At 38.5% G+C, this 18948-nt stretch overlaps 1 protein-coding gene across 6 annotated transcripts in view; it reads left to right on the top strand.

Annotated features, from left to right (window-relative positions):
- filip1b (filamin A interacting protein 1b) overlaps positions 1 to 18072 on the top strand; it is a 41746-nt gene extending 23674 nt beyond the window's left edge. Inside the window, exons 5-8 of one of the 6 annotated variants that reach the window (XM_066723291.1) lie at positions 4165 to 6973; positions 9425 to 9489; positions 10164 to 10221; positions 16320 to 18072. In XM_066723291.1, the coding sequence (XP_066579388.1) occupies positions 4165 to 6973; positions 9425 to 9489; positions 10164 to 10221; positions 16320 to 16340 (2953 nt within the window). In that variant the 3' untranslated portion in view covers positions 16341 to 18072. The other 5 variants (XM_066723301.1, XM_066723310.1, XM_066723318.1 and 2 more) reach the window with 5 other exon arrangements.
- The last annotated feature ends 876 nt before the right edge of the window (positions 18073 to 18948 follow it).

Genomic DNA, 18948 nt, shown 5'->3' with positions numbered 1-18948 from the left:
CAAGTTATATTGTGAATCAGTTGGACATTTCATTAAAGTTTTAATAACAATATGTACATTTTCCATGCATCTGGCTTTTGAAAATGCATAAATCAAAGAAAGTTGACAAAAGTAAACTGAGGAGGACCACCTTCCTATTAAATATCCAGTGGATTATATTATCTCGACTATTTCATGTTATGTGTGTTTTCCTTTTTTATCCTAAAAACATGACCTTTCAGATTTTCTACGCACTATTTTACAATCACTCTGAAGAAACTCTGTATGTGGCCTGGACATACAAATTGATTTATGTAATTATCCCACAATTCAACATCTCATCCAAACAAGTTTTTGAACTTTCTTCTTGAAACTCTAACCCTCCAACAGACCGCTTTCTTTCAGCACAAGATCTATTAATAGGACACAGGGTTTAATGTTTTTTTTTCTTTAACTTGTTTTTATAGCAGTGAATGCGTCATGCCAGTGGTAATGCGCATCAACTGACATACATGTTCCACTGATGAACAGGTGTTTTCAAAAGAATTCCAGCAGAAAGATGTTGACCCTGTGATTCATGCCTAAACCATTATACATCAGCCTCATTCTTGTCATTGTAATGCATATGAATTGTATCCTACAAAGCTCACCATATCATTTTCAAGAGACCTAAATACTATAAAGGGAAACTTATTATTTCTTAGGACCAAGGATGTCTTATTTTCCCTACATTTGTCATTAAACTTTTTCTTTTTTTTTTCCTGACAAACTGCCAAGAAACAAGATTGTCTGAAGGTCAGGTGTATATATCTTACATGTGACACCACTTGTGACTTGTAATTAAAATGCCATAATGTCTTTTGACATTTAGAAGTATGTTATTTTAGAAGACGGGCCTATCTGAACATCAATATGTGTTAATGATACCTAAAAATGGACAGTGACGGACAAATTCCAGTGTAAGGAAACTACAGGGCATTCGTAGTAAGTAATTAGGAAAAAAGGCACAGCTCTATAACAGAATTTAAAATGTAGCTTTCACACAAGATGAAACAAAATGTGTTCATAAGCCATTAGGAACATTCTCTTTGCCTTGTTCTTTAAAGTTTGTTCCTTAATTTAAATATTAAAGGGTCTTTGAAGAAGCTTCAGATTGTGTGATCTAATATCTACATGCAGTGAAAACCAGATGTAATATCTATTGCAGCCATATTACCTCCAGAAAGCAAATAACTTGTTTCTTAAAGCTGTAGATAAAGCACTAAGGCTTTGAGGCTGTCAAGACGGATCTTACAGAGCCCTACAGATCTGTCATATCACGCCACATTAATCCAGAAATAACGAGTGTTTCTGTTATTTCCCTCTACACTAAAAATAATCCTTTCCTCATGTTTGCTTTCGATGTCACACGAGGAATTCATCACAATATTCCTGTAGCACTGACAATGCGACATGTAGCTTTTAAGGTCTTTTAAAAGAACAGTTTACACAGTATGTTTTTTTTCTCATGCTTGTGAATACATTTTGAAATCAGAATTAAATATATATAAAAGGTCTTTTGTTACCTTGCAGATTAATTCTGTAATGTGAGAAGTAGTGGATCTGTCAGTGCTTCATATATCTGTTGTCTGAATTCCTGCCTGTATGTTTCTCTAGGAGCTGTCATCTCGCATTTTTGCGTAAGCTAGCATGTTTCAAATGCCCTTTCTCATTAATGTATCCTAGCATACTCTGGATTTCTGTTTCTTTTGATACCAGAAAGCTTTAAAAATGCTTTGTGGCTGGTGCGGAGATATACTTGTAATTTAGTTGTATATTTATAGAATTTAAATCCGGTTTCAACGTGTACCTATGACCGGTTTTTAGTGTCAAATTGCCTTTTTTTTTGTCTTCAAATCTGTCATGAACTGAATTTCCCATGACATTAATTTAAAGTTTGAACACACAGATGCCTTTTTTAACTGTAAGAGTTGTCATCAAAATACAGACAGCTAACCTTTTTCCCAAACAAGAATCCCATTAGTTTGTCTATTATTACCCCCTCTCCTGTAAACAGTTTTTGGCAAACTTTGAATGGAAAATAGATACAAACAAGTTGAAGAGAAACTAGCAATGTTATCTTTATCCCGAGTACAACTATTAACTGTAAACAAAAAGGCTGTTGTCTATAGAATTTACGCTTCAAATGCGTCTGCTGGTTTTAAAAAAGAGGGGGGAACAAAACAAAAACAGAAACGCCTTCCCTCTTTGCAGAAGGGGCCCTCCCCCTCACTGCCCACACTACAGCTACACAATCCTGTGCCATATATGGGAGAGATGACATCATCAGCCAGTGGTCCAGTGCTATTTTATACAACATTCACCTTTCATTGTTCTGATGACATGGTTGGAATTTGAGGGCTAATTCCCTGGGGAGTAGGGGCCCAAACCGACCCTGCCAGAGTCTCTTCCCAACACAGAATTCGCACAGTGCTAAATACATTAGGCATGGACTTACCTGCAAGTGCATCCTCTTTAGAAGGTAAGAGAGAGAGGGAGAGAGAGAGAGAGAGAGAGAGTGTGTATGTGTGTGTTGGGGGAGTTACTACAAGTTTTACAAGAAGTGATCTAGCTGTTGCTGTGTGTATTGTGGGGAGAAACAAACTTCTGTTGCATTAACTGCTGCAAACTTTATGGATTTCAGAGTGCGAGTGCTTTGAGCAATGAACGATACAGCTCTGAACTTTTATATCATGAACTAGAATGTGTTGTGCAATGCTTATGCTATAAACTGTGTGTGTGCTGTAACGTGCAGGGGCAGGCAAGGAAAAGCCTTACAAACAGGGACTTAGTTAAACATTCACTGGCATTTCGGTTTTCGGTGCCTATTTGAAGAGCAGAAAAACACGGAGACTACTTTGTCTGGCAGCGCACCATGTTTCTGCTATTATGGCTCCGTGCTCATTCAAGTGCAAGAAGCATGGTAACCTCAGTCTGAGAATCACATGAGAGTTCAGTTTCTAATCTGACCCCGCTTTGTTCCTTCTCCTATCATGCCTGTTTAATTTATTCTGCTTCCCTGCACTATGTCCCAGCTTCCAGGCTACTATTCACTCAGTCGGGGATGTGCAGGGGTCTTTGTGGTGCATGTCCTTATTCTGTGCATAATGACATTCCTCAGACAACTGGAAAGATGTAAACTTAAACTTATATATGGACGTTGGGCTGCACGGAAATTGATATTCCCAAGTCACCGTATGTGATTTAATGTGTATAAAAGAAGATCTTAAAGTTACACCGTGTTAGCCTTTAATGTCTTAGCCGCTTCTGTAGTATGCTGTCACACAGATGATTTCATTGAATGCCTGTTTCACATTTTTATAACTGAAGATGTCAGTCTTAGCTGGCATTTTGTTGTTACGGAGAGCAACTCCATCTGATACCAGGACATGTTACATCTGAAACTCCTGCTTAGAGCTGGAAAATAAATTAAAAGAACTCATGTGGTAAAATGTCGCTCCCTATTCACAGCATTCAGCCACAGATATGCATTCACAACCTTCTTGGGATCTTGTCATGTTCTTTAAGGTTTTATCTTGTCTTTTTTTCTGTTCATTTCTGAGTATCTTGTACAAAGCTAAACAGCTTGGATTTCTTTCAGAATATCAGTGTAGGAGATGATGATGAATAATAATTTCTAATTAAAATATCTAACAAGTGGTAAAGAAACTGATACTTATGTCGCCAAAACAATTAATCATATAGGAAGTTGTTTTATGAGGAAACCTGAGGAGGATAATTCCTTCTTTGTGCAGAATGATTTGAGTTGCATTCTGGCCGCAGTTGTTGAAAGTTTGTCATTGGTGTTTGTGAACATGGTGTAGGAAGCAATTCAGGTACATTAGCTCAGGTACTTCAGTATCATGCACTATGGTCCAGTGGGCTTTTTAAACCCATTTTAGCTGGCTTAGTCTGACTCCAACATGTGAATTTATATTCATTGGACAGGAGAGCACCAGTCTTTTAGTTTGTCATAGAAATTTGACATTTTATTTACCGTTACATATTTCTAATGTGAAATGATCTTGGATAGTAACATCTGGAGTTTTTTTGATTTTATTTAGATTCTTAAGTTAGTTTTTCAGTTCATGACAGATTTGAAGACATTTAACACTCATTTGTAAAACCCTTGTGTGTTTTTTTCAGATTAAAGAGACTTTTAGAGCAAGAAAAGGCCTACCAGACACGGAAGGAAAAAGAGCATAATAAACGTCTCGAAAAACTCAGAGAAGAACTGGTGAAACTGAAATCTTTTGCCCTGATGCTGGTGGACGAAAGGCAAATCCACATTGAGCAGATCGACCAACAAGCTCAAAAGATCCAGGACCTGAACCAGAAGTCACAGGAAAAAGAACAGAAACTGAAAACGGCCAACACCAAAGCAAAGGAGGACAGCCAGAAAATACTAAAGTTAGAGGTCGACCTAGAGCACAAAGCAACTAAGTTTGTGCAGGAGCATGAGGAGATGACAGCGAAGCTAGCCAACCAGGAGACTCAAAATCGTCAGCTGCGCCTTAAACTGGCCAGTTTGACCCACAGGATCGAGGAACTGGAGGAAGCCAACAGGGTTCTGCAGAAAGCCGAGGAGGAGCTTCAGGAGCTGAGGGACAAAATCAGCAAAGGAGAATGTGGCAGCTCCAGCCTCATGGCAGAGCTGGAGAACCTGCGCAAAAGGGTGCTGGAGATGGAGGGTAAAGATGAAGAGATCACCAAGACCGAGTCGCAGTGCAGGGAGCTGAAGAAAAAACTGCAAGAGGAAGAGAACCAGAGTAAGGAGTTAAAACTGGAGGTGGAAAAACTTCAGAAGAGGATGGTAGAACTGGAGAAGCTGGAGGGGGCTTTCAATGTGAGCAAATTGGAATGCACACAGCTGCATACCAGCTTGGAGAGAGAGAAAAACCTGACAAAAGATTTAGCCAGCGAACTGGAGGTGGTGAAAAACAGGGTGAAAGACCTTGAATCATCCGAATCAAGACTGGGAAAAGCTGAGATGAGCTTAAAGGATGATCTCACAAAGCTCAAGTCTTTCACCGTAATGTTAGTGGACGAAAGGAAAAATATGTCGGAAAGAATTAAGCAAGAAGAAAAGAAGAGCGAAGATCTGAACAATATGTTTAAGTCTGAACAGGGGAAGGTGATGGAAGTCACTGAGAAGCTGATAGAAGAAAGCAAAAAGCTCCTCAAGTTGAAGTCCGAGATGGGGGCCAAGGTGGGCTCCCTCACAAAGGACAACGACGATCTGAAGACGAAGCTCGCGAGTGAAGAAGAAAAGTCCAAGAATATGAGCTTGAAGGTGAGTCTAATGAAGAAGAGGCTGGATGTTCTGGAGGAAGCGGAAAGGGAGGCAGCAAGGTGCAGAGTTAAGAAAGAGATGGGCAGGCTTGCAGATGTTTCTGGACAAGAGGACAATAAAGTGAAGGAGCTAACGCTGGAAATTGAAAGGCTGAAAAATCGTCTCAAGCAGCTGGAGATCGTGGAAGGTGACCTGATGAAAACGGAGGACGAATATGACTTGCTGGAGAAGAAGTTCAGGATGGAACAGGACAAGGCTAACATCCTCTCTCAACAGCTGGAGGAGATGAGGAGTCAGATTGCCAGGAACAAGGCAATAGAAAAGGGAGAAGCCGTGAGCCAGGAGACAGAGCTACGGCACAGGTGCAAGATGGAGGAGGCCAGGACGAGAGACCTCCAGGCAGAGGTCCAGGCCCTCAAGGAGAAGATCCATGAGCTGATGAACAAGGAAGACCAGCTCTCTCAACTGCAGGTGGATTACTCTGTCCTGCAACAGAGGTTTATTGAGGAGGAAAACAAAAAGAAAAACATGAGCCTGGACGTTCTCAATCTAACCAAAGAGCTTGAGATCACAAAACGTTACAGCCGCGCCCTGAGGCCCAGCATGAATGGGAGGAGAATGGTTGATGTTCCTGTGACTTCGACTGGAGTGCAAACGGATGCAATTGCCAATGAGACGGCGGAGGAGGACACCCCCGCCGTGTTTATTAGGAAATCTGTGCAGGAAGAGAATCACATCATGAGCAACCTGCGGCAGAGGGGCCTCAAGAAGCCCACGGAGAGGCCCGCTGTACTGGACCGCTATCCCCCAGCAGCCAGTGAGCTCAGCATGAGGAAGTCCTGGATCCCCTGGATGAAGAAAAAGGACAGTATTACCCAGAGTGGCAGTGAAAAGGTATCACACACCAATGGGAATGCTTCACATCCAGATCTAACAGTGTCACAAAAGCAAGGACAGCCACTACATATTAGAGTCACACCAGACCACGAGAACAGCACAGCAACCTTGGAGATAACCAGCCCTCCATCCGAGGACTTCTTCTCAAGCACGACAGTGATTCCAACCCTGGGCCTGCAAAAGCCACGCATCACAATCATTCCCACCAGCAACCCTGTTTCTCCCAAAAGCAAGCCAAGTGAGAGCACCAGAGGTCCTGACCGTGCCATGTCTCCTGTCACGATTACCACGATCTCCAGGGCAAAATCCCCAGAGCGAGGCAAGACATCATACATGGACAGGCCGATGTCACCTATCCAGATCATGACCGTCACCACATCAGCGGTGCCCGATGTCTCAGTCTCTCCGGAACCTCAAGAGATGACCATGGGCAGGGCAGTGTTCAAGGTGACCCCTGAGAAACAGACCGTGCCCACCCCCATCAGGAAATACAACTCCAATGCCAATATCATAACTACAGAGGACAACAAGATTCACATCCACTTGGGGCCGCAGTTCAAGAGACCTTCGGATAACAGTAATCCCACCATCACGGTGAGGCCCGTTGCCGTCACGAATGAAAACAGAGATGCCACGACGACGGGGACTGTCCTGCGCTCTCCTCGGCACAGCTCTGTCCCCAAGACGTTGACTCCCAGCAAAGTGATGAGCAGTATCACCATAACCCCAGTCACCTCAACACCTGCAAGACCCACACAGACAGTGGTGAGTATCTCGAGTGCAGTAATACAGAGGCATGTATTTGAAAAGTACTCTGTGGGCCCCATTCACTATCCGGTGGTAAAATACTTTAGTTATGATGTGGTATTGGGAAGCCATACAGCGCACAGCAATTTATTTTGATTATCCTATTCAATAATGGCATGCATAACTAACGAGCACTGAAATACCTCTTTTCATATGACATAATTCTTAGCGTGTGGCATGCAGGATACAGGCACATGGTAAATTTGGAAGCAGTTACTCAAGAGAGCAGGGCAGTAGAGTTAATTAAGTAGTAAGCCATCGTGAAACACTGGCACAGTGTTAAAAACCAAGAGTTACAGATGTATCTGATCAGCCATCAACCTCAGCCTCTGCTTCTGGTAGTTTGGCAACACTGGTTAAGGAATCTAAAAGTCACAGTTCGGGATCTGCATATATTAGTAGAAAATGTAAATAATTAAAGAGATATGAGCCAATCAATTCTGCCATTTTGGTGCCTTAGTTAGGTGAGTGTTTCCAGAAATCAGGTAAGCCAAAACACCCGTCTATTCAACTTTACAGCAGAGCAGTAATCATTTGAGGAACATGAACCAACATGTATGCTTTGTAAAATATGGAAACTGATGTTATACATGCCAGTTCAAGTGTGTATGTGACCTTTAATTATGCATGTCCATGAATCAATCTAGCAGGTAATATCGTACAAAAGTATGACATTGTTAGTACATTTTATGACTGATTTGTTTTGTTTGCTTTTTTTGCACAACAAATAATAGGTTTTTCAAACTGCTTATGTCTGATTACATGCCTATGAATAAACTATCTTTAGTAACTCCTGTGTACCTGTGCCATTTCAAACTAATGAACAGTATTATTACTTATTATAATCTTTGTGTGCATGTAATGCTTGCCGAAACAAAAGGAAGCTGATTCAAAAGAAAAAATGTTTACTAACCAATTGTATATGTATGTCTTAAGCCTGATTCATGCTTCTGCGAAGATGCGCGTAAGCATCTCTGTGTAGTGACCCAGAGAAGGTGTTTCTGGGTGAGCCAATCGCTCAGCTGTGCTTATTGGTGAGTGGTGAGTCGGTTGGTGTACAATGTATGGCCGTAGGTGGTGCTGCAGGTCAGAAAAACAGTGTAGTGACATACGAAAGTTTTTTAAATGCATCTCCTCATCTTCGAAATGCATTTGTTGCACTAACAGACTGTATGCCCCCTCATGGGGCCTGGACATGTGCAGAAGTCTCGCAAAACTATAGGGCGCCATTTGTGTCATAATTTCATAATTTCGTGCACATGAGTTTTTTGTCCCTCTAAATGCACATTTCGAGAATATAATTCACATTTTGTCCCACGTAATGCTCACTAATTTCTTGCTTTTTGTCGATGAAAATTGTATTCAAATATTTAGTAACATAATAACGGATATGCAGGAGAAATTCACATACGCAGAGATATTTACTTTTCAAGACAATAGAGATCTGCACATACAGGATGCAATATGGCAATTTGTGTCTGTAGTTTCTGTAACATGTCATTAACAGTATGTGTTGATTTACATCCATACAACACCATACCCACACTGCCTCGGCACCCCGCCTTCTGTCCCATATTTGGATGATAGAAAGTTGGCAACCCTAGGTGCATCATAGAAAACGTTTCCGTTTCTGTGTTTCTTCTTTGTTTTGCGACACTAGCCCCTATGTACATGTTAACGTTACGTGCAAGTATGTTGGCAGACACCTTTGCGCACTTATGATGCCCACGCATGTATGCAGACCATGATGCAGACCCAGAAGCATAAATCAGACTTTAGTTATATGTGAGTGACACAATTGGTGTGATAGGAATGCTGTAGATAACTAATGGTGAGTAGAAAATTGGACTCGCTGATGGTGCTCTAATAACAAACACAATGGTCTATCCATTCAGTGTAAATGTATTCCTCTCAATTCACAAACACCTACTATGTGGTAATTGTGCTTACCATGGACATTACCACCAGATATTGATTAAGGCTCTATACTTTTTCTATATAATGTGTTGGTCAGTTCTTATTTCTACTATGTATATAACAGCCAATCCCAATGCAACCCTTGTGTATGAAAATATATGTATCTATGTATCTGTTTATTTATTTTAGAGAGGCCCTTCCTTGTACATCTAATATAAAAATGTGAACAGATTTTTTTTTTTTTGTAGGAATCTGTTAAATTAAATGTCACATGCTAGTTAGAGAAGAAAACATCTAACTTTGAATGTCCTGTCAAATAGGATTTTTTTTTCTTAAAAAATTAAAATGAGCTTTTCTTTACTTTTCTATGCTAGTAGCCAATGTCCCAGATTCATAGACTCTATCATAACTCTCTACTGCTTTATGTGATTTGTATAAGTGCAGTTGTGGGTTAAGGTACAAAATAATAATTTTAAACCTTCTATATTTCAGTTGCTACTGAAATGTTTCAAAATGATATCAGGTGGCGACTGCTCCCTAAATAGCTCACTCTCCAGGTATAGATGAATTGAATACATTTCCTGTTGCATTACATATACTAACACTGGAATGTATTGACATGCAAATCAGATACGACAGCTACTTCAGGTGTTCAGCATAAACGTACCTTTATACACTTATTTTGTACTGACAAATAGACCTTGCCTTTAACTCAGAATGTGTCACTTTATGGGGCTTTGAGAGCTAGAGAGCACTGTATAACTAAGACGCAAAGGTAGGCTAACCTGCATATCACAAAGTCTCCTACCTAATATATAGTACTTCAGTGTGGTTTCCTGTCACACTGCTTTTACATCCTCTGAAAAATACAGTCATGGCATTAAACAAATATGCAATCACACTCTACCCCAAACTGTTTCCCATATTGTGATCTTCCCCTTAATGCTACAGTATTTCATTTCTACTTCACTAGATACACAAAATAACTGACAAGAAAAATTGAATGACCCTAATAAGTTATTCATTTGTAGCAATATATGTATTTTCCCTACTGGAAACCAAATCCTCTTGTATGATGTAATTCCAGTTCCTTCCACTGTGACCCAAAGTGCTTGTAGATGAATTCATTACTGTTGTTGTCTGTTGACCAATTTGAATGTATTAACCTGTCTCCCTCTCCCTCTCCCCCCCCCCCTTCTCTCTCTCTCTCTCTCTCTCCCCTCCACTTCAGCCAGGGCAGGATGGGCCGACGGCTCGCCCCGCCCCCACACGCATCCCTATGTCAAAAGGTATGAAAGCAGGGAAACCGGTGGGAGCTGCAAGTGTGACAAAATTAGAGTCGCGCTCCGAGAGCCAGTCAGTGAAAATTGAACTGAAGAAGTCTGCGGTCAGCAGTTCCATTCCCCCTGCGGGAGGGAAGGGCTGAGGCCGGGCCTGGGAGAGCTAAAACAGGCTCAGCTGCTACCATGGGAACCTTCCCTCACTGCTCTTGCACTGTCACTGCACAGTGCACACGTACTCTCTGTGCAGCAGCCCATCAATGTTAGATTTTATCTTATATATATTTGAAGCATAATAGAGATGACCCTCTTCTATCCCTTCCAGTTACAGTGCTGCAGGAAACGAAAAAGCCTGTGGTGTGTAGCTGTTGAATTCTCCAGGGTTTTGTCTATATATCAGGCCCTTACACAGCAGATTGTTTTGTTATATGTAATTATATTTTTAAAATCAAATCAGTGTGCGTGTGTGTGTGTGTATATGTGTGTATGTATTTTTTTTATATATATATATATATACAGCTCTGGAAAAAAGTGAGACCACTGCAAATGTTTCTTAAATCAGCACACATGTATGGCAGACATTCCATTCCATTCATATTTTTATTTGGAAATGTTGTCAGAAGTTAAAGAATAAAACAAAAATGTTCATTTTACCCAAACACATACCTATAATTAGTGAAACCAGAGAAACTGATAATTTTGCAGTGGTCTCTTCATTTTTCCAGAGCTGTGTATATATACATATTTATAAATATAAATATGTATGTGTTTATAGACAGTTTTTATGGTTGTATTTTAGTTGCTGAAAGGGTATTTTTAAGCACATTAAGCTTTTGAGTGAATGAGACTGAATATATTTCCTTTAAGGCAAAGCTGCTACTAACAATGTGTGTTAGTGATCACATCACCATGTGGGCTTTACTGATACTTTTTTGTATCACATTTTATAACGTTCTTTACACCCAGGTAGCAATCCGAAAAATAAAGGTTTGCTTTGTTTTTGTTTTCAATTAAGTTCATTAATGTTTATCTGTAAAGAAGTCGCTGATGTCAGTGAGTCATTTTCTTATAAAGCCACTAGAGATCATTACACAATCATCTGATGTCAGGAATAGGCTTCTCTCCAGAAATGTCCAATGAAATTTATTACATCAGGCGGAGCTTGTAAAGCACTTAGGCGGGTGACTTGGTCCCTGGAAAGGGCGTGGAAGGTGTCCCTAAAAAAGGTGGTTTCTTTCACTCATATGTGCCATTTCGTACAAGCCAGCATACTAATTAACATCTAACCAGCTTACTGATACTGAAAAAAAAATGCAGTGGTATCACAAAACATATATGACACAGCAACATCTTTGATACACTTCTTATAAGCGGTCCAGAAAATACTGTTTCAGTGTCCAAATGATATTTGAGACAGAATATCTCAGAATCCACACTGGTCAGTCAGTGCAGATCCCTAAAGTCACCATTCCCAAATCATATATGAGTCATATTTTGCATGGGCTTGCATGAAAAAGTTCTGGTTAATATGCGATCTGAATTGTTGTTCTAATGTCTGTGAATTTACTTTAGGAATATGCAGAGAAAATCCTGCTTTTGCTTCTAAATCACACAATGTTTCACTTAATTGTGACTGTACCCCTCAAGTTTCAAAACTGAAATGAACTGAAAAATATCTCTAATGCTCTGTCTTTTTGTAAAATAAATAATTATGATTTATTATTATATATGACATGTTTTGAGGTGAGGATTCTGAAGTTAAACACTTTGGGTTGGAATTAGTGATCTTGTTTTCCTTTTATTATGCAGTATTAATTATTTGTATAATTACAAATATACTAGAGTGAGCATATTGGTGCTTTTTAAAGGTGTGATTTAGAAATTAAGTGCACACTCAGCATACAGTAGTTTTAATCAATATTGTACCTCAGCTTCATTCTCACTTGTGCCATTGCATAGAAAAGGGAGAATCTTAATCCTATAGTCAATGTACTCTCATTAATATATTTAAATAGGCCAAAAAGAGCATTGCATGCTAAGCCTAATTTCATCTGATAAAACAATTAAAACTCAACAACCCATGTTCTGAAACAATGACTGTAATGCCATTGCCAGAAACAAAAAGATGGAACAAAACAGCTGCCAAATGTGTAATAGTATGCAATTGTTTAGCTTTCTGTTTTCACTTAAAAAGTCTCCTCATTACAAAGAGGAATGAACTGTATGTAACCCGTGGGAAAAGCTCAGGCCTTTATTGAGTCATGGAACTTTACACACAGAGGTTAAAAGCCAATTCATATAAAAACAGGAATAGATGGGTCATTTTTTGGAGCAGACTCGCGATATGATCTGGTTGTGTTTTAAAGAGTCCCAAATGTGTTTTCTGGACTGATGATAAACTTCCTGTACAGCCATCATTATTTAGCAGACGCGTGTGGTATATAAATGTCTAATCTCTCATCTGAGTCCAGGATGGACCTTCTATGGACCTCTCAGATAACTCTGATTTGGAAAAATAACATACAGTTTGAGGGGACATAACATCTGACATCCGTCCTATATGTTGTTTTTTGGACTTCGTGGGCAGACCTTCATTCACAGCACTGAGGATTGAATGATATTGATCAATAATTCACATTTAATAAGCTGTCAAATTTTGTTGTCTGTTCATATATGCACTTTTTTAATCAACCACACTATTATTAGATGTTTTATAATAAGATGTATAATACTTAGATGTTTTGAGAAGAAAAGTCATTATCATTTAAAAAAATAATAAAATGTCTGGCTCCACCTTATGGACAACTCTAAAACACACTTGTTGCCTTGTTGCAGTCACACTTCTATCAAACTTGCTATGTGACCCCTTTACATTTTCCACATCATAGTAATGTTGACTTACATAGTAGCTAAATAAGCTTAAAAATGTCCCTTGTCAGAAACAACAAGCACATATTGGAAATAAATAGAACATATAATTTTAATTTTTACACAGATCTGTCTGGACACATGTGATATCACTAAATTAACAGTCGCTATGTAGCTTCATATTGAGAGAGAAGCTGAATTCTGAAACAGAAAGGGAAATTAACTGATCTTATCTACAGTTGATAGTGATTAAAACACAATGTCACATTCTACGGTTGGAACAAAAAAATAACTTTCGTCATCTCACAACATGGGGTCACTCAAAATAGATGTTATAAACATTAATATTTGCATCAGAAAATGCAATTAATTGTTTTTTCACAAAGGCTTGTCTTTGGTTAGCCTTTCAACCCCCACCTGGATTTTAAGACCCAATTTACTTTGCAGTATCATGCAAAAAAGTGAAATAGTGATGCCACTGCAGCTACTTGCATCAGTTTGTGGTTTGAATCCTATCTCAATATGAAGGAGGAGTTTTAAGTTATACATTAAAATAATCAACCACAGTTATAGTAATCAGAATGCCATTATGTTTAATGACAAAAATATGCTCTTGACCCTTTAGAAATACCAAGACTAGAGTGATGCCACATGTAGTTACCTACCGGCTAACACAAAGAGGAACAGGTCAATAAAACAGGTTGAAACAAATCACTACTACAAGAGAAATGACTGAATGGAAGGTAGGTGCTCACTGAACTTGATTATAGTAACATATGTTGAGGAGACTGTCAGGACTTAGAACAAAGATGTAACCATTAAATCAGTACTTTATAATAATTTCTATTTTCCTGTCATTTATATTAATTGGCAGTCTAATTGTTAGGTTCAACTGGAAATGAGGTTTACATTCTACTAAGAAAGGAATACAATCAATAACAAATGCAAATGTTTCTTATCCATTATAAAAAAAGTGAGAATACAGCAGTGGATATCTTTTACATATTTTACATGTCACTCACATCATTTGTTTTATTCCTTGAAGGATTATATGGTGAGTTACTATGGTTCCCGTGGAAGCAGTTAAAATACAATGATCATGTATCCATAGTTGCCCTTCACAAGGAATGATGATCAATCCTCAGCATCAACCTAGCTAACAAATGTAGTCCAGAAAATGTTGTGTGAGGTTATAGTCTGGTTGTATTGTTTTTCTGGTGCAGATGATGAGAAAAATGTTGCCGAAACGTATTTTGCTGTCCACACATAGTTGTTAATGTTCACCATGGCATAATAATGTTGTCTGCACGTTTCATAAGTGCTCTCTGCAAACAATATAAATAAAGCGCAGAATGTCAACAAACAATGATCTCAACACTTAAGAAACAGTAATTATTTCATTGCAAAGCGCTTTAAATTGCACTATATAAAATTAAGTTTATTGTTATAATATTATAATTAGCAAAATTATAAAATTACAAAAGTTGACAGAGGACTTTGGTTTCAGGTACAATCCTGTACAATCCATCCATAGCATTCCAACCTACTGAAACTACAGTGAAAAATTAAAAGAGGTGTTTGACAATGATAACAAGGCAGTGAAATGGGCAGTCCCATTTAGTCAACATACTGTTGCTTAATTTAATCCCTCAGGTCTAGCACCTTTCTTTCACACATATGATACCTGAGGTGTGGAGGTCTTGAGGAATCTGTGAAGTCAACTTCCATATGACAAGAGGGAACACGAACAAAGAACTAGGTGTGACTTCACAAAAGTATTGCAAAACAAATACAGTATGGAGGCGGTTGTGTTTAGGGAAATATACTGCAGGAAATAATTGAAGACAAAACATTTAAAAAAGATTAAACCATTGATCCTAAAAGGCAAAGGTTTGTCTACAGGAAATTAACAGCAGTAGTCGAGGGCCTTGAGATATTTGACTTTGCTATATCCTGTGAGCACTGATATTAACTAACTCATGTGATGAGATAATTTGGACATAACAGAAAAACCGCAAAGGATAACAGATGATTATGGATAGTCTGCTGTACATTCCTTTTTTTTTTTTTTTTTTTTGCCCATCACATGCTTCACAGCACCGAGGATTGCTTTTTAAGTTAACCACATGCATTTTTGTTAATCTATAAACAAATTAATGAGTTTTGGCTGTTTTTATCAACAGTACAAGCAACTTGTCGTGCAGCGCAGAGTAATGAATAACATCAAAGACAATACGATTAACTTGGATGTTTTACATGTTTATGTGTTCTTACATTTTTTTATTGTGCTAAATAAAAGCAGTTCCACACTGGGAATTCCAAGCTTATACTAATAAATCTATAGAGGAATTTGGCATTCCTCAATATCATTATTGCTTTTAGGTGAAGAATTATGAGCATGCAACTGCTTCTTGCAAACTTCTGCCAGGCAGGATTTTCCCTGAAGAGTTTTCAATGAAACAGCAGTTTTTATTCTTTTAACAAATTAGATTTAGAATACGACAGGAGCCTCAGAGGGTTTGGCAAAGCCGGACTCTCTGTTGGATCTTTTTCCATAAACATAACCCTTTTAAATATTAAGACTAAATTGCTAGTGCTCTTCTGGATGCTAAAACTGCATGGTGCTATTTGTTCAAACTCAAGTGAAGGACATAAAACCTCTGGCATAATTACAAAGAATCAAATATGTTCCTCAGACACAGACATACACAACATAATTGCTTCATCATTTCGACCTGAATTTCGCTGCAGGACAGGTAGATACAATTGCAGAACTAACACGAAATGTGAAACTGATTTCACATGTTTGGGTGGGAAGGTAAGGACTTTTTTATACACTGATATTCACATAACCTGTTTAAAAGGGACCATTTTCCAATTATCATAAAGTGTAAACTCAAAACTAAAAATTTTAATATGAATTAATAGTAATAACCATTTGCCAATTTAAATGTGATTTTGTTTTATCAGATCATTTCCTTTCCTTTTCCTGTTCAATAAAACACTTATGAGGTTGCTACTCTTTCTGGGTGTCTAAATGTCACACTTTATAGAAAGCCTGAGTTTACCAAAAGGCTGTACCTCAGCCTCAACAATCTTTTCCAGATTTACATTAATTTTACATATTGTAGGAGAATATGCTTTTAATATCTTCCACCTCTATGTTTCTCTTGACAATTAGTATAAATGAACACTAGAACATCATAATGGTGGTATAACCATGCTTTTATATTTTCTAGACGATGTTGTACACCAAATGAGAATGTCATCAAGATGAAGTTCTTGTGTGGCCTTGTTTCCAGTGTCTGCCTCCTGGTGACTCCAGGTTTTTCAGCTTTGCATATTCAAGGACATATACAAAGGACTTCTGTACCATTGATCCAGACCAGATGATTGCTGTTGTTGTTTTACTTTGTTTTTTTAAAGTAACTTGTATTTAATGATTCATGTTATTTTTGTTGAGATGGTGCAGTGATGTATTTTAAAAGGTGTTGAAGATGAAACGTTATAGCCACTGTAATCATATGAACCAGGGGCGTCGCTAAACCCTATTTAGGGGGTACCCTATTTAGCACCCCCACCCCGCTGTGCCCCTGATATGAACTGTTGTGGTTCCAGGCATGGGGCGCTTGTCAATCAAACCACCCTGTCCCTTGTTGTTTTACAGTCACAACTCCTTTGCAAAGAGATCTTGGAGTTCTTCCAGGCTCTGTGGTCTGGCTACAATCCCTAAGAGGTTTTCGCCTAGTATAGTTGAGTCTCTGCTTCAAATTACTTAGTGGTTTCCCTGTGATCATAGCTCCACCTTTGATTGTTAATCATGCCACCTGCACACCCTGTCCACCTTCTGTTCAAAAGGAATACAGCACTGATGCTTGTAAACTCACTTCTGAATCTATGGCCAAGTTTGGCTTGCTCAAACTTCACCCCACAGCCAATGCCTGGGCTGAACCATCATCTTCTGGGTGATTCCAAATCTGCTGTATAGGACACACAGAATTAATTTCCTTCTCTTTGTAACCAGCCCCCTGTAGACAGACATTAGAGGTATTCATTGATTTAGTCTGTAACAATGAAATGTTCTGATACATTGCATGTCACACAGGACAAACATTCAAATGTAATTAAATAATTATATATTTCATAATTGCAGTGGCAACTGAGGTTTTCCTGTTTGTTGTGACTTGTAGTTTGAAAAAATAAATCAGTCATTTTAGCTTTGATTGTTATAGCAAAGAAAAAAAAAACTTTATTAGTGCACCAAAATAGCCCGCTGGACAGCAATTTGCATTTTGACATATTAGCATGGATGTTCAAAATTCAAAAATGCAACAGTGGATTAGCCTACATTATCACACATCCTTTCTGTTTAGATGTCTGTGTATTGGAGGGACTTCCACATAAACATTTATTTATCTGACAACCTAAATTTCCTAATACTTCCTTCCATATACAGTACATTACAAATGTTTTGCCTTCATAATACACCACTAATGCCTCCCGAGTAATTTTAAGCCATTTTACCACTTTTCTTCCGAAGTCTTATTGTCTATAATTATCTACAATAATAATAATAATAATAATAATAATAATAATAATAATAATAATAATAATAATAATAATAATAACCTATGTCATTTTTTTACATTTAAACATTTTCAACTATAATATAGCCCTGGTGCTGGACTGATAAACTACAGTACAGCAGGGGTCTCCTGGAGAGCTATATTGAATGGTATTCATATTGGATGTGTTGTGTTTGTGGATCAGCTGCAATGGAAAATGAAAAATATTTTTAATATTTACATTGAAAATGTGTTGCTTCAGTCAGGTATATACTCCTTATTGTAGTTTTTTAAAGAACAAGTAGACATTAGTTCTTTCTAGTCTGGACTCTTATTTCCTTCACTGCCTATACTTTGTTTTACCGTATATGTGTTTGAGTTATTTTATTAATATAACTAAATAAATCAAAAAACGTAAAATCTGAAACTAATCTCATGGGTCTCTAGGGTTGCCACCTTTTCACCGGGACAGGCAGGGTCAGCCTGTGTGCGAGTGCCAATTAGGAAAGCCCAAAACACAGAACTGCAGATTCCAAAGTGTTCCAGTTAACACAAACCTGTTATTATAAGGTAATAAAAAGGGGCATTTGACACCTGGAGCTGCACAACTGCAATGCTGGATTTAGACCCTTACTTCGTGCTTCTGAAGCTAATTATGGTCAGCAAATTAATTTCTCATAAGACTAAGGCCACACACCAAAGCTGAGATTTGAGCTCTCATTACAAATTATTCTAATAAGTAAGATGAAGGCACGTGTATATTTGTGCGCAACTGAAGCATTTTAAATAAAATTATATACAATTATATACACTCACCTAAAGTATTATTAGGAACACCATACTAATACTGTGTTTGACCCCCTTTTGCCTTCAGAACTGCCTTAATTCTACGTGGCATTGATTCAACAAGGTGCTGAAAGCATTCTTTAGAAATGTTGGCCCATATTGATAGGATAGCATCTTGCAGTTGATGGAGATTTGTGGGATGCACATCCAGGGCACGAAGCTCCCGTTCCACCACATCCCAAAGATGCTCTATTGGGTTGAGATCTGGTGACTGTGGGGGCCAGTTTAGTACAGTGAACTCATTGTCATGTTCAAGAAACCAATTTGAAATGATTCGACCTTTGTGACATGGTGCATTATCCTGCTGGAAGTAGCCATCAGAGGATGGGTACATGGTGGTCATAAAGGGATGGACATGGTCAGAAACAATGCTCAGGTAGGCCATGGCATTTAAACGATGCCCAATTGGCACTAAGGGGCCTAAAGTGTGCCAAGAAAACATCCCCCACACCATTAC

The sequence above is a fragment of the Amia ocellicauda genome, chromosome 1 (assembly GCF_036373705.1).
Source record: "Amia ocellicauda isolate fAmiCal2 chromosome 1, fAmiCal2.hap1, whole genome shotgun sequence".
NCBI classification, from domain to species: domain Eukaryota; kingdom Metazoa; phylum Chordata; class Actinopteri; order Amiiformes; family Amiidae; genus Amia; species Amia ocellicauda.
The sequence above is the reverse complement of the archived record's forward strand: the minus strand, read 5'-3'. Positions and strand labels throughout refer to the sequence as shown.